Source organism: Capricornis sumatraensis, chromosome 5 (genome assembly GCF_032405125.1).
Source record: "Capricornis sumatraensis isolate serow.1 chromosome 5, serow.2, whole genome shotgun sequence".
NCBI classification, from domain to species: domain Eukaryota; kingdom Metazoa; phylum Chordata; class Mammalia; order Artiodactyla; family Bovidae; genus Capricornis; species Capricornis sumatraensis.
Window position 1 is genome coordinate 54,455,091 of NC_091073.1, and position 14,095 is coordinate 54,469,185.

A 14,095-nucleotide genomic window follows, 5' to 3' on the forward strand; every position below is an offset into this window, starting at 1 on the left:
AGGTCGGTGATGCCAACCAGCCATCTTATCCTCTGTTGTCCCCTTCTCCTCCTGCCTCTAATCCCTCCCAGCATCAGGGTCTTTTCCAAGGAGTCAACTCTTCGCATGAGGTGGCCAAAGTATTGGAGTTTCAGCTTTAGCATCAGTCCTTCCAATGAACACCCAGGATTGATCTCCTTTAGAATGGACTGGTTGGATCTCCTTGCAGTGCGAGGGACTCTTTAAGAGTCTTCTCCAACACCACAATTCAAAATCATCAATTCTTCGGCGCTCAGCCTTCTTCACAGTCCAACTCTCACATCCATACATGACCACTGGAAAAACCATAGCCTTGACTAGATGGACCTTTGTTGGCAAAGTAATGTCTCTGCTTTTGAATATGCGATCTAGGTTGGTTATAACTTTCCTTCCAAGGAGTAAGCATCTTTTAATTTCATGGCTGCAATCACCATCTGCAGTGATTTTGGAGCCCTAAAAACTGTAATTTGGATGTTACAGGGCTATCTTTCTAGTCACATTAACTAGCATTGATACTTATGGAATATTTAAAACTGTAACTGGAATTTCTGGGTTGGCCCAAAAGTTTGTTCAGGTTTTTCTGTAAGATGTTACAGAAAAGTGTGAATGAACTTTTGGGCCAACCCAGTATTTCTAGAGCATAGCGGGTCAGGTAAAATTTTGAGCCTGGAACTCTAGTGGTCCCAGTCCTTCAGTCATTAGCAGATTTATTCCAAGTGAAAGGAGAAGGCAGTTGTCAGAAACTGCTGGGCAGGACGCAGGGTTGTGTCCCCTCAGACTGCATGCTCAGTATTCCTGACTTCCCTCCCTCTCAGAAGGTTCCTTTGTCACCTACTTTCTCCTGGATAAAGTGTGGTGTGGGAGAGGGAGAGGTGCAGAGTGTAATTATAACCCTGGCCAGGCTCTCTCCACCCCAGCCTATATGCCTCTAAGGACAACTCTACCCAAGGCACCATTTTTAATAATGGACATCAGCAGCAGCAAGTACAGAAGTGAAATATTACCAACACAGCACTGATCACATAAATAAGAACAGATTTATCCAAAGAAGACTGAGCTACAAGTTTTGTTTTCTATATTTTTAAAATAGTTGATGAGTTGGATAATTTATTACATTTTTTTTTTCTGAAACAGAGAATTCTTTGCTTCTTTGAAAAGAGCAGATATTTTACCTCTGTAGGACCGAAAATTCATTTTCACATCTCTTCTAATCGTTTGCTTCTACATTTGTAGAATTTTCTTTCCAGTTGCCCTAATAGTAATAAAATTTTACAGCTAGCTCTTCCCACTTTCCCAGAATGAAATATCTGAAGCCCAGAGAGGTTATCCACCCTCCTCCAAGTCAAAACAGAAGGACTGTGCACTGGAGCCCAAATTAGCATCCAGACTCTCAGCTCCCCCGGCATCTGTGAACCATGCCTCACTGGCTCTACGCAGCACTGATACAAAGACACAGTAATGGGTTTAGCTCCAGTTTATGTAGAGAAAGCAAAGGACACTCACCTCTTTTCATTTTTCTTGACAAATCTAAACATGGTAAAGGATTTATATGGCAGATAGATAACACAACAAAGATGAATTTGGTTAGCATAAACAATGATGCAAGTTGCTGTATATGTTATTAATCTCTGTGAAGTCTAGACGGTTAAAGGAGTTAAGATAAAACAAGCCTGACATTTTTTTAAAGCAATCTGTTGACAGAGCTACAAAGAGATGACAGGCTACGTTATAAATAGTAATTAATTTAAAAATGACATCAGCCTTTTAACAGATTATTTCAACAGTTTATTTTTTGCTAATGATGGGGTATTTCCTCAGTAAATTCAAATAATTAATTTCATATGAGTGAATGATAAGCTAGAGCTATAAAATTGACACACAGGATTATCTTGAAGTTTTAGGGAGGGAAAAGTGGTTGACTGGAACTTCACCTATCTTTCGGAACCAAACAACATTGGAATAAACATATTTGGAATAGAAAATGGTATCTGGCTCTTTCACATTTCAAATGTAAAAGTCCTTTGATAGAGAGAATTTCATTTTTTTTCTGCATCTGTTTAGATCACATGACAATCATGGGAGGCAATATTTGGATCACAGAATGTAGCTTCCAAAACCTAAGTAATGTTTAAAGTAATGAAGAAGAAATTAGTTTTTCCACATGAAAGAAAATCAATGATTAAATAAATTTAACATGATTATGGTGACTAAAGTAAAAATACCAAGTATAATGTGATAGTTTTCAGTTCTTGTTTGGCACATATATTAATAAATTTTCAAACATCAAACAATACAACATCGATATGTACTAAAACCAACTAGTACAGTAAGATTCCTAAAGCACAGTTAATTATTAACATCATAAAAACCTAATTTCCATATGAATTCTGTAATCAAGTACACTCTCTCTGTACTGTGCAAGCTGGTCCAAACACTGTCTTTTCAGGATTCCCCAGAATTCAAGAGCATTTTAATGATAAATCATGCTGAACCCCATGATTCCTTATTGAATTCTGTGGATCTTCTCAACAGGCATTCAGTTAGGAGACTACACATACACACTCATCACAATTTTGAAAAGAATGGAAGGCCTTCATACATGTCAGTTTTTAGTTTTATCCAATCATTAATTTTCTGCAGAGTTGTTTTTTCTTGACTTAATATTTTTGCAAGTTTTTTCATTTTTTCTTCGTTTCTTTCTATGTACTTCAACCCTTCCAACTGCAGCTGATTCAGCTTTTCATTTCGACTTTCATCTAGAGGTATGTTTTCACACATAACAGGATTAAATCTAAAATAGGTGTCAGGAGGTAACAGACCATCAAGCATTACATGGACTTCTGTTAAAACAAAGAGAGGACAGGGCAAATTAAAAAATCAAGTTATTCTGCAATGATCTAATTTTATGTTTATTTAAATTATACTATTTTAGGCAAATCAGAAAGCCTTGCTTATTTTTCACATTCTAGCTAATTAACGGCAGGAGTAAAGAATCCATAATATTGAATATAACTATGAAATGAAATTCAATTCCTGATATATACCATATAATTCTGTTAAATGAGGATCCCAGCTCCAGGACTCTCTTCTGTTTTCGGTCATACTGTTAGCCACTGCTGAGATGCCTTTTCAACCTTCCTTTTGTTGTTTTTTAATTTCCTGAGATCATCTTTATTGAGGTATAATTTATATACAGTAAGGTTAATAAATTTTAAATGTCTAAACTGCCAGGTTTTGACAACTGTATACACTTGTTTGATCACAACCACCATGACACAGAATATTGTCCATCACCCCGAAAGCTTCTTCATGCCTCTTTATGGTTGATTCTTCATCTTTTGCCTTTTCTAGAATTTCATATAAACAAACTTACAAATATACATACAGCTCTTCTGTGTCTGGTTATTGTTTTTACTCAGCAAAATGCTTTTGAAATGCATGTTGCAGTATGGATCAACAGTTTCTTCCTTTTTATTGCTAAGTAGTAATTCACTGTAGGGATATTACACAATTTGTTCTCTCTGGTCTGGGTCCGCTTCTCTTCAGTTTTCAGCTATTAGAAGTAATCCTAAATCATTTTGTGGATATATGGTTCTATTTTTGTTGCATACTCAGGGATGAAACTGCTTGTTCATATGGTAAAAGTTTATTTATCAAGAACAACAACACTCTTTTCCAAATGGTTGCACCATTCTGCATGTCAACCATTAGGATTATCTGAGTCCCACTGTTCTTTATCTTTGCGAAGACTTGTTATTGTTGGGTCTTATTTTTAATCATTTTAGAGGGTGTATACTGGTATCTTGTGCTTTTAATATTCATTTCCCTAATGACTAATAATGTTGAAAAATCTTTCATGTACTTATCAGTCCCCTGTATATCTTCTTCAGTGAAGTGTCTGTTCAAATATTCTGGCCATTTTTTTCCATTGATTTTTTGTTTTCATCTCTATATATTCCTTATATGATATATTGGAAACATTTTCTATATGTTTTGCATCTGATTGTACATTTGGTTCTGATGATGGACATATTTTACTAATATTTGACTTCAGTAGATAGCTTGTCTCTTCATTTTATTAAAAGTGTCTTTTGAAGAACAAAATTTATAACTTAATGAAGTCTAATTTATCTATTTTTCCTCTTATGTACTATCAAAGACTCTTTACTTAACCCAAAGTCATTAAGATTTTCTCTAGGGCATTTTAGAAGATTTGCAGTTTTAACTCCTATATTTAGATCTATGATCCATTTCAAGTTAGTTTTTGTATATGGTGTGAAGGGTCAAGGTTCAGTTTTTTAAATACAGTTATCTAATTGTCCCGGTACTATTTGTTGAAAAGATTATCCTTTCCTCTTTGAGTTATCTTTGTCAAAAATCTTTTGAGCACACATGTCTGGATCAATTCCTGTATTATTAGGTACCACTGATCTAATGCAAACATCACCCTTGCTTACTGTAGTTTTACAGCCTCGAAGTCAGAGGATCTAAGTCCTCTAATTTTGTTCTTTTTCAAAACTGTTTTGGTTACTCTAGGTCCTTTGCATACCCATATGAATTTTACAGTCATCGTGTTAATCTCTACCCCACAGAAAGTCTGTTTTGATTTCTCTAGCAGTTGCATGAAGTCTATAAATCAATCTATGGTTTGCCAGCATAACAATACTGACATTTTGAATTCATGAGCACAGTTATCAATTATTTGATAACTGGCTGCTTTAATTTCTCTCAGTAATGTTTTGTACTTTTTACCGTTCAGGTTTTGCATATAACTTTCAAAGGAAACTGCTGTTTTTATATATCAATAACCATCTAATATCAGCAATTACAAGTTTCACTCTAATTCTTCATTAACTAGAGTATATGTGCACAAAGGCAGTATTTCATATTTCTTAAAAATTTCAAGTGAGCCAATAATGTGGTTTGCACAAGGTATACATATAAGTATCATGAGACTGGGTGATCAATGCTATCTTTTTCTAAGAAGACTGCTTATGGTAAGAATATTTTATTGATTTCACAACAAAATTGTAGATAGTGAAAAATCCAGAATGTCACCTTTTATTGGGTTGAAAGTGAAAGTGAAGTCGCTTAGTCGTGTCCAACAGTTTGCAACCCCATGGGCTACAGCCTACCAGGTTCCTCTGTCCATGGGATTTTCCAGGTAAGAATATTGGAGTGGGTTGCCATTTCCTTCTCCAGGATATCTTCCTGACCCAGGGATTGAGCCCAGGTCTCCTGCATTGTAGGCAGACGCTTTACCATGTGAGCCACCATGGAAGTTTCTTGGGTTATCATTTAGTAAATAAACGTCCTTAGTGGGAAGTTTAAGATGCTCACATAGGCTGATGACTCAGTCAGTAATAAGATAATAGAGAGAGAATGAGATTCAGAAGCAAGGAACAATTGCTAAGTGGGAACAATTCTTGTTACAAATTTAATAACAGATTTCAAGCTCTAGATCTCAAAGGCCAAAATTAGAAAGTCAACAAATACTGACTGCCTACTATGTGCCAGGCACTGCAGTCAACATAGTTAGCTGGGTAAGTTTCTGCTTACATTCTGGTGGGATACAGAGATTAGAAAGTGAACAGAAAAGGGCTCTCAGGGAAAGTGACATCTGAGCAGAGATCAGAATGAAGTTAAGGGAGGGACTCAAGCACGTACTGATATCTGGGCAAGGCTTTACAAACAGAAGACAGATATCTGAGGCAGGGCCTTCTTAGGAAGTTGAGGAACAGCAAGAATTCAAGTGTAGCTGGACATACTTTACAGAGGGGACACAGCTTGAGAGAAGGGGAAGAGATGAATTCAAAAGCTAGGTCTTCCAAGCCCTGGTCAATTTCAGTGAATGAGGCTTTGGGATTTTGTTCTAAGTGTGATGGGAAGCCTAGAGGGTTTGGAACCAGGTAAAGACATGATGTAGTTTACATTTTAATAGTTGTGAAAATACACAAATGAGACCTAGAAGGACATGTCAAACGGTAAACTGCTTGTGATTATGAATGACTTCGTTCTTTGCTTCTTGTGCTTTTTGGTTTCCTATTATGCACATGTTAACTTTTAAGAAATAAATGTTATTTTTAAAACCTTAAAAAAAAATAAATAAAGGATCACTTGGGCTTTATTACGAAGGCGAGATTACAGGGGCAGCCAGAGTGGAAGTAAGGGCTTATTCTGGTTTGCCTCCACGTTATTAAATAATCCAGAAATACTCTGATTCTCTCCCTGTTATCCTGTGTTTATCTGAACCAACCTCCTTTTTCTTTTTCTTAAGAGTCTCCAACCAAGCCTTTTTGCTACTCCTGCCTCAGCTACTTCTCCAACTGTAAGGAGGCAAAGGTACCATTAGCTCCCACACAGAGAAGCTGCCACTGTAGAAATGAGTGAGGAGAAAGAGAAATGACAAAGACCTGCTCCCATGTGCTTCCTACGCCTGCAATACAGACATAACAATGTTCTTTTTGCAGTGAGCATCAGCATAGCCTACCAAAAACTGAATTCTAAAGGCAAAGTACACTAAGACAGCAAATAAACAGACTAACCTTCTGTGTCTGTAGCACTGTTGATAACGTTAGACAGTTTGGTTTTTAGGCTCGTGTACGTCACGTTGTTTCTCACATCACTCTCGTAACGCCCAGTGCCCAGGGATACTATACACTCTAAGGGGACGTCTGGCCAAAGACATTTACACTCGTGCATTGCTAATGCGGAAGGGTTATTCAGGAGCAAACCTCCATCCTGCAAAATGTAAGTCAAACAAATATAGGAAGTAAATTTGAAGTCAAATTCTTTTTTACAAATGTGAAAACAAATTACATTTTCCACAGTTTGAAATTTACTCAATTAGGAAAACTGAACTACGTAATAACCTTAACAAATTATTTAAAAACAAGAGATTCCTTTAAAGTGAATTTATTTTATAAACTACAGCTACAAAAGAAGTCATATGAAAATTCACTGGCTCCAACTGGCTTTATTAAACTTTCCTTTACTATTACGGAGGTTGTTCTTCAACTTTGGATTGCTCTGAATATTTTGTTCAAAATTACTCAAATGAACAGAATTACTTTTAAAGGTTTTTATCCTTGTTTAGTGGTTAACAGAGTCTATATAAAGTCTAACAAAATAATTGTGGTTTTACCAAATAAATAAAGACCAGTTCTTTCACAAATCCAATAAAACCAAATTGATTAAAGCAATTTAAGTTGAAATTTTATTAATACAATTTCAAAGTATCAATTTCATTTACTGCAGATATAACCTAAACAAAGTAGGTGAGCTTTATATTTCTAAGCATTACCAATAATCTAGATTATTTTGAAGAATCCACAAGGAAAGAAAATAATTTTCTAAAAGTTTATAGCTGTTCAAAACTGAGTAGATATATCACGTGAGGTTTATGCCAGGAATGGGATAAAATAAACGACACCCATACCATATTCCACTCCTAATTCAGCAGAAAGCTATTTCTTTCATTAAATTATTTTTATCTTCAATTCTATATTTATACTCTATAACTTCTAATCATTTGGCTGTTTTAGATGAAACAGTTCATTATCATAAAAACTATAAAGAAGGATAGTTCCATTGGACATGAAACAACAGACTGCTTTCACATTGGGAAAGGAGTACGTCAAGGTTGTATATTGTCACCCTGCTTATTTAACTTATATGCAGAGTACATCATGTGAAATGCTGGGCTGGATGAAGCACAAGCTAGAATCAAGATTGCCAGGAGAAAAAACAACCACCTCAGATACACAGATGACACCACCCTTACGGAAGAAAACAAAGAAGAACTATAGAGCCTCCTGATGAAAGTGAAAGAGGAGCGTGAAAAAGTTGCCTTAAAACTCAGCATTCAGAAAACTAAGATCATGGCATCATGATCCCATCATTTCATGGCAAACAGATGGGGAAACAATGCAAACAGGGAGTTTAATTTTGGGGGCTCCAAAATCACCGCACATGGTGACTGCAGCCATGAAATTAAAAGATGCTTGTTCCTTGGAAGAAAAGCCATGACCAACCTAGACAGCATATTAAGAAGCAGAGACATTACTTCGCCAACAAAGGTCCGTCTAGTCAAAGCTATGGTTTTTCCAGTAGTCATGTATGGATGTGAGAGAGGGACTATAAAGAAAGCTGAGTGCCAAAAAACTGCTTCTTTACAACTGTGGTGTTGGAGAAGACTCTAGAGAGTCCCTTGGACTGCAGGGAGATCAAACCAGTCAATCTTAAAGGAAATCAGTTCTGAATATTCACTGGAAGGACTGAGGCTGAAACTGAAACTCCAATACTTTGGCCACCTGATGAGACGAACTGACGAACTGACCCTGATGTTGGGAAAGACTGAAGGTAGGAGGAGAAGGGGATGACAGAGGATGAGATGGTTGGATGGCACCACTAACTCGATGGACATGAGTTTGAGCAAGCTCTGGGAGTTGGTGATGGACAGGGAAGCCTGGAGTGCTGCAGTCCAAGGGGTCGCAAAGAGTGGGACATGACTGAGTGACTGAACTGAACTGATAAAGAAGGATTAAGAAAAGAGAAAAAGGGGAGAAAAGAGGGGCAAACAAGGTTTAGCAAGAAGAGATAATAATAAAATTAACCCCCCATCAAAAGTTGCCAAGTTTTCAATGGTTTTAGTAGCTTGCTTCAAAATTAAAAGTCCTGTTCCTTAAACTTTACTTGGTTTCCATCCAAAACAGTGCAGAAGTTGACATTTTTGGTATTCACTTCAGCCCAGTGGTAAGGCATACCACTCCTTAAGCCATTTACAGAGTTATTAGCCCACTCTCGTTAGATGAGAGCCTACTCGTGTTAGATGCCTTTTCTATTGGCAAGTCATGAGGCTAATGTAATGTTTATGGCATCTCCTGAAGCCTTTCCACCCACACAGTATTCATACTCACATTTACTTATTTATTGTGTACTTCATGTTTATCAGCCACTGCTTATTCGGAGCACTGAGGTAAAACAGACTTGAAAAATAAACTTATTGATACTTATTGTATAAGCATCAAAATAAATTGATACTTATCTTTTAGAGGTACACAGCACTGTGTTTTAACTGTAGTACATCATGCATGTGCTTTTTTAAAAGCCTAATATCTGGATACTTTTTACTGCTTTTAACGTATATTTAATCATTTCCCATCATAAATCAGAATTTATACTAGAAAATAACCAATGCATCATACAAATGAATGTGGCTTAATCAACTCATGTTTAGTTGTTTTTTTTTTTTTAATTTTGGCCATGCAGCAAAGCTTAGGGGATCTCAGTTCCCTGACAAGGGACTGAACCTTGGTGATGGCAGTAAAGTGCCAAATCTTAACTACCAGGGAACTCCCTAATGGGGTGTTTAAAAATTTGTCTTTTATTATGAAAAAATATATATAACATAAATTTGGTCCTTTTAAGCATTTTTAAGGTTACAACTCAGTGGCATCAGTAACACTCAGAATGTTTTCCAAAATGTTTTTATATACCAAATAGGATCTGCAACCATTAAGCAATGATTCCCCGTCTTCTCCATCCTATTTCTATCCTAATCAACTATTCATTCCTTATATATAAACTCAGAAGAAGACTTCTTTGTAAAGCCAATCCTGACAAATCATATCTTTTATACTACTTCTTAACTCTGTACATATTTTTATTATTGAATTTATCATCTCATTCTATAACTGTTTATCTTCTTCTAGTTTTGAGTTATTTGATGATAAGATCCAGGAAACACAAACAATATGTCAGCAATTATTAAAAACTTTCATATTCTTTATGGTTAACATAATGTCTGGAACCGAGTAAGCACTCTCAACATTTTATCCAGTTAAAATGAATACTGTTAGTTGTGGCCTGGCACAGGCATAATTTAGCACAGAAAATGCTAGGCAGGCTCTTTCTGCTTTACTTGGAAGGTTTATATGAAATTCATGATTTGTTTTAGGTTAATGTATTCTGAGTTCTGAACCCAACGTTTTAAAATGTAAATAAGGACTAAAAGAAATAATATATTAGAATCTTCCAGCAAAACCTTTAGTGCAAACTAATTTATCAGGATCTTTCTCCACAGACAGTGAAAAAATGATTTAATTTTGGAGGAGGAGGTGGAAAGAGAGAAGGGATATGCATATGATCAACTTCATTAAACTGTGCACATAAAATATGCGTAGTTTTTTGTCTATCAATTCTGCTTCAATAAAGCTGTTAAAAAGAGAGAAGGGATAATTTTGTAAAAAGTAGTTATTTCAAGATAAATATGATGCCACTTGGCTTGGGGGAGACAAATAATACATTAGAAGCTATTCAAGAAGAATTCTTCCTACTTTATAGTTTCCTAGGATGTCTAATAAACCTTGCAATACTGTAATAACATTTATTTCTTTACAAAGACAAATGAAATCTACCCATCCACCAACTTGTACTTCAGTGTTAGTCACTCAGTTGTGCCTGACTCTTTGCAACCCCATGGACTATGGGAAAAGCCTGCCAGACTTCTCTGTCCATGGAATTTTCCAGGCAGGAATACTGGAGTGGGTTGCCATGCCTTTTTCCTGGGGATCTTCCCAACTCAGGGATCGAACCCGGGTCTTCTGCATTGCAGGCAGATTCTTTATAGTCTGAGCCACTAGGCAAGTCCCATAATTTATAATTTATACTTTACCTGATTATATAAAGAATATGAACTTACATTAAAACATATGTCAGACATGACAGTTAAAAAGACATGCCAGTCTCATTTTAGAAATGAGACTAGAAATACTGAGTATAATTTTTCTAAGAGCTAAGGAGAAGAAGATTGTAATAAATAGTGAGTTATAGTTTTAAAACTTCTTGGCAATTTTTAAAGAGTAGGAAGGGAACTTTGCTTGAATGTTTTCTTTGTTTAAGCAATGAAGATCATTCATATCTTAGAAGGAGAAGGCAATGGCAACCCACTCCAGTACTCTCCCCTGGAAAATCCCATGGGTGGAAGAGCCTGGTGGGCTGCAGTCCATGGGGTTGTGAAGAGTAGGACACGACTGAGCGACTTCACTTTCACTTTTCACTTTCATGCACTGGAGAAGGAAATGGCAACCCACTCCAGTGTTCTTGCCTGGAGAATCCCAGGGACGGGGGAGCCTGGTGGGCTGCCATCTATGGGGTTGCAGAGTCGGACACGACTGAAGCAACTTAGCAGCAGCAGCATATCTTAGAATAGTCTAATCAGCCTTACATGGTGTCTTTGGAAGAGAAAAATATCCCATTTCTTCAAGTATCCAGAAAGGAATACGGAATAAGGAAAATATTTGCTCCAATATGGTTTGCTTAGATTCTAGATTCTATCAGAATATTCTTAAGTTAGATGTGCTAATCTTTCTGGAATCAAGTCATTGATTCACATGAAAGTATATTCTCTGCATATATGATTTTATGAATTATTTTTTAATTTTTTACAATTGAATAGTCAATTTACAATATCATGTTAGTTTCAGGTGTGATGAGGTGGTGGTGGTGTAATCGTTAAGTCGTGTCTGCACAGCAATTCATTTATATATATATATATATTTATGAAACTAAATATTTTCTTCTTCAGATTCTTTTCCCTCAAAGGTCATTACAAAATATTGAGCACATTTCCCTGCATAGTTACATGCTTTAAATAAAATTTATATAAATTATTTTAATCTGTAGACCAGCCTAAGTTCAAAGATTATGGTCATCAAAATAAAAATTGCTTTGCATGGAAAGAAATATCACTAGGCTAATCTGAAATGGAAAAAGAATCACTGAATTACTTTGGCTTATGATTTGCATTCTATAGGACTAAATTAAATCTTAGAACTACTTCCTCTTAGATAAAGCATAAACAGCAAGTGAGATAACTTCTTTTGAAGTCTGGGAATGTATGGTCCTGAAACTTTCACTAATATTTGGCATAATTGCAATTTTGTAGCATGACAAGTCTTCAAGTTGTAAGCTATAAATGTTAACAATTACATTTCCAAATAAATTGTTATTTCTCTATTTATGACATGGTGAAAACACCATGGAATATGAAGTCATCGTTACAAATGGCAACATATATATTAAAATACAATTTTTATTATGACCAGTAAATCCTGAAATAAAATGTTAGAACCAAGCTCTACAGCTAGCACTTTCTGCCCTGAGGGGGAGGAATACAGCAAAGGAAAGCGAGAATGGGAAGTGCCTTACATAACTCTGCAATGACTGAGCTGACCAAGTATGAAACAGTCTGCACTGACTCCAGAGGCCAAAGGAACCAATTTTAATCTCTTAATTGCCAAGATTATAATATTACTTCTGGTAAGACAGAAAGAAAATGAGATAGCTGAATGTAACACTTAAAAATACAATATATCTAAGCTGGTACATAAAATTATAGAAGATGAAATTGATAACAATGTTTTAGATATTGTAACATTAACACATATATAGATGCTATGCATTTATATAAAAAACTATGAGTTTTTGAACAATATCTAAAATTTATTTTCAAAATAAGTTTTCTTCTTGACTATATCTGAATACTGAGCCAGACAGGAGAGTTAAGGTTATCGACTCCATCAAAGAATTTTAAGTGTAGTAGCATATAATAAACTAAGCATACATTGAAGTGAAGTGAAGTCGCTCAGTCATGTCCGACTCTTTAATGTAAGTATACATTAAAACATATATTTTGGAAGTTATCAGCTCAAAAGCTTTGTTGACTCTTTTTATCACTGAGTATAAACTATGAGTTAAGATTTTCATAAATAGTGGGAAAACTTGATAGAAAAAATAATTTATGATAAATAAAAGTCTCTGTCAAAGAAAAAGAATATATTATTCAACATTATAGAAACAATGTTCAGCTTAATAGATCATTTAGCCATAAACTTTAAAATAGTATAATTATAGACAGCATCCTAACTCCATCAATTAACAGCTGCAAGCCTAGTCTGGTCACATGATTTTTCTTAAGACTTCAATTTCTCATTTGCAAAATGGACATCACTCTATCTGCCTCATAAGCAGTCATAATTAAATGAGGAAATGTGTACAAAGGACTATACAGATGTCTGGCACCTAGCTAACCTACTGAGTGTTAGTATTACTATTTTATTACATCTCCTTCCAAATACGTCCACTAAAACTGTCAACAGACTGCATTCTGCACTTTTAGGGACGGTTTCACTTTTAATTTTTATCACATCTGGAAAGCTAAGCACACATACTACTTCATTTTTCCATCAAATTAAAATGATCGTAAATGGTCATGAATCTCATTTCAGAAGATACAATCTTTCCTAAAATATGCTCTCAAACCAGAAGGCTTGTTAATTTAAGAAAAGCAAACAGCTAAAAATATCCTATACTGCACACACATCTTTTGCCACATGGAGACATGAGGAAGTTTCCTTGGTGCATCCCTCTGAGTTCAGTTGTAAGTGCCCACTCTTTTCACTCATGTAAAGTTTTAGAAGACAAGCCACACAGTCAACTTACTTGATGAAGATCATTTCCTAACGCATATTCTGCAAAGTAGCCCGGAGCAGCGGATGAGGCTCTGATGGCCTGCCACATTTTATACTGACAGCCTCCCAAATAGTGAGAGTTGATTCCAGGAAAATGTCCATAGTTTCTGAACACAAAGGCTTTTGGCGTTATCCCTCTGTTCACTATGGTACTTACTGCAGCGACCTAGTCGATTAGAAAGTGGACAATATGCATTGTAAGCAGCAATATTTAGGACTGTAAATATTAAATATTTAGTGGTATGAATGAACACTGTACAACTCTACCCATCAAGGTAGAGTGTATAACATAACCCTAATGTTAAGCAAACAGAAGCAGATCCTTTTAAACAGGTTTTTTTTTTTAATGGGAAAACAGTAACAAGGGCTGGGACAATTTTGAGAAATGCATTATGAAAGAACAGTAATAAAAGATATTCTTTGACTACCTGATTTGATTAGCTACTTAAAAAGAGATTTGAGAAGGCATAAATTTGCAGACCTTTATATGATACTGCAGTAGTAGCAACAAACAAAAACTACTTAAAGATGAATAATACACTATT

At 35.6% G+C, this 14,095-nt stretch overlaps 1 protein-coding gene across 2 annotated transcripts in view; it reads right to left on the bottom strand.

Moving 5' to 3' along the window:
• Positions 1-1,833: 1,833 nt before the first annotated feature.
• Positions 1,834-14,095, bottom strand: part of PNPLA8 (patatin like phospholipase domain containing 8) — a 35,023-nt gene continuing 22,761 nt past the window's right edge. The window contains exons 7-9 of one of the 2 annotated variants that reach the window (XM_068972672.1): positions 13,708-13,716; positions 6,564-6,759; positions 1,834-2,858 (exon numbers count right to left, since the gene is read on the bottom strand). In XM_068972672.1, the coding sequence (XP_068828773.1) occupies positions 2,584-2,858; positions 6,564-6,759; positions 13,708-13,716 (480 nt within the window). In that variant the 3' untranslated portion in view covers positions 1,834-2,583. Of the gene's footprint in view, positions 2,859-6,563; positions 6,760-13,521; positions 13,717-14,095 lie in introns of both variants that reach the window. The other variant, XM_068972670.1, reaches the window with a different exon arrangement.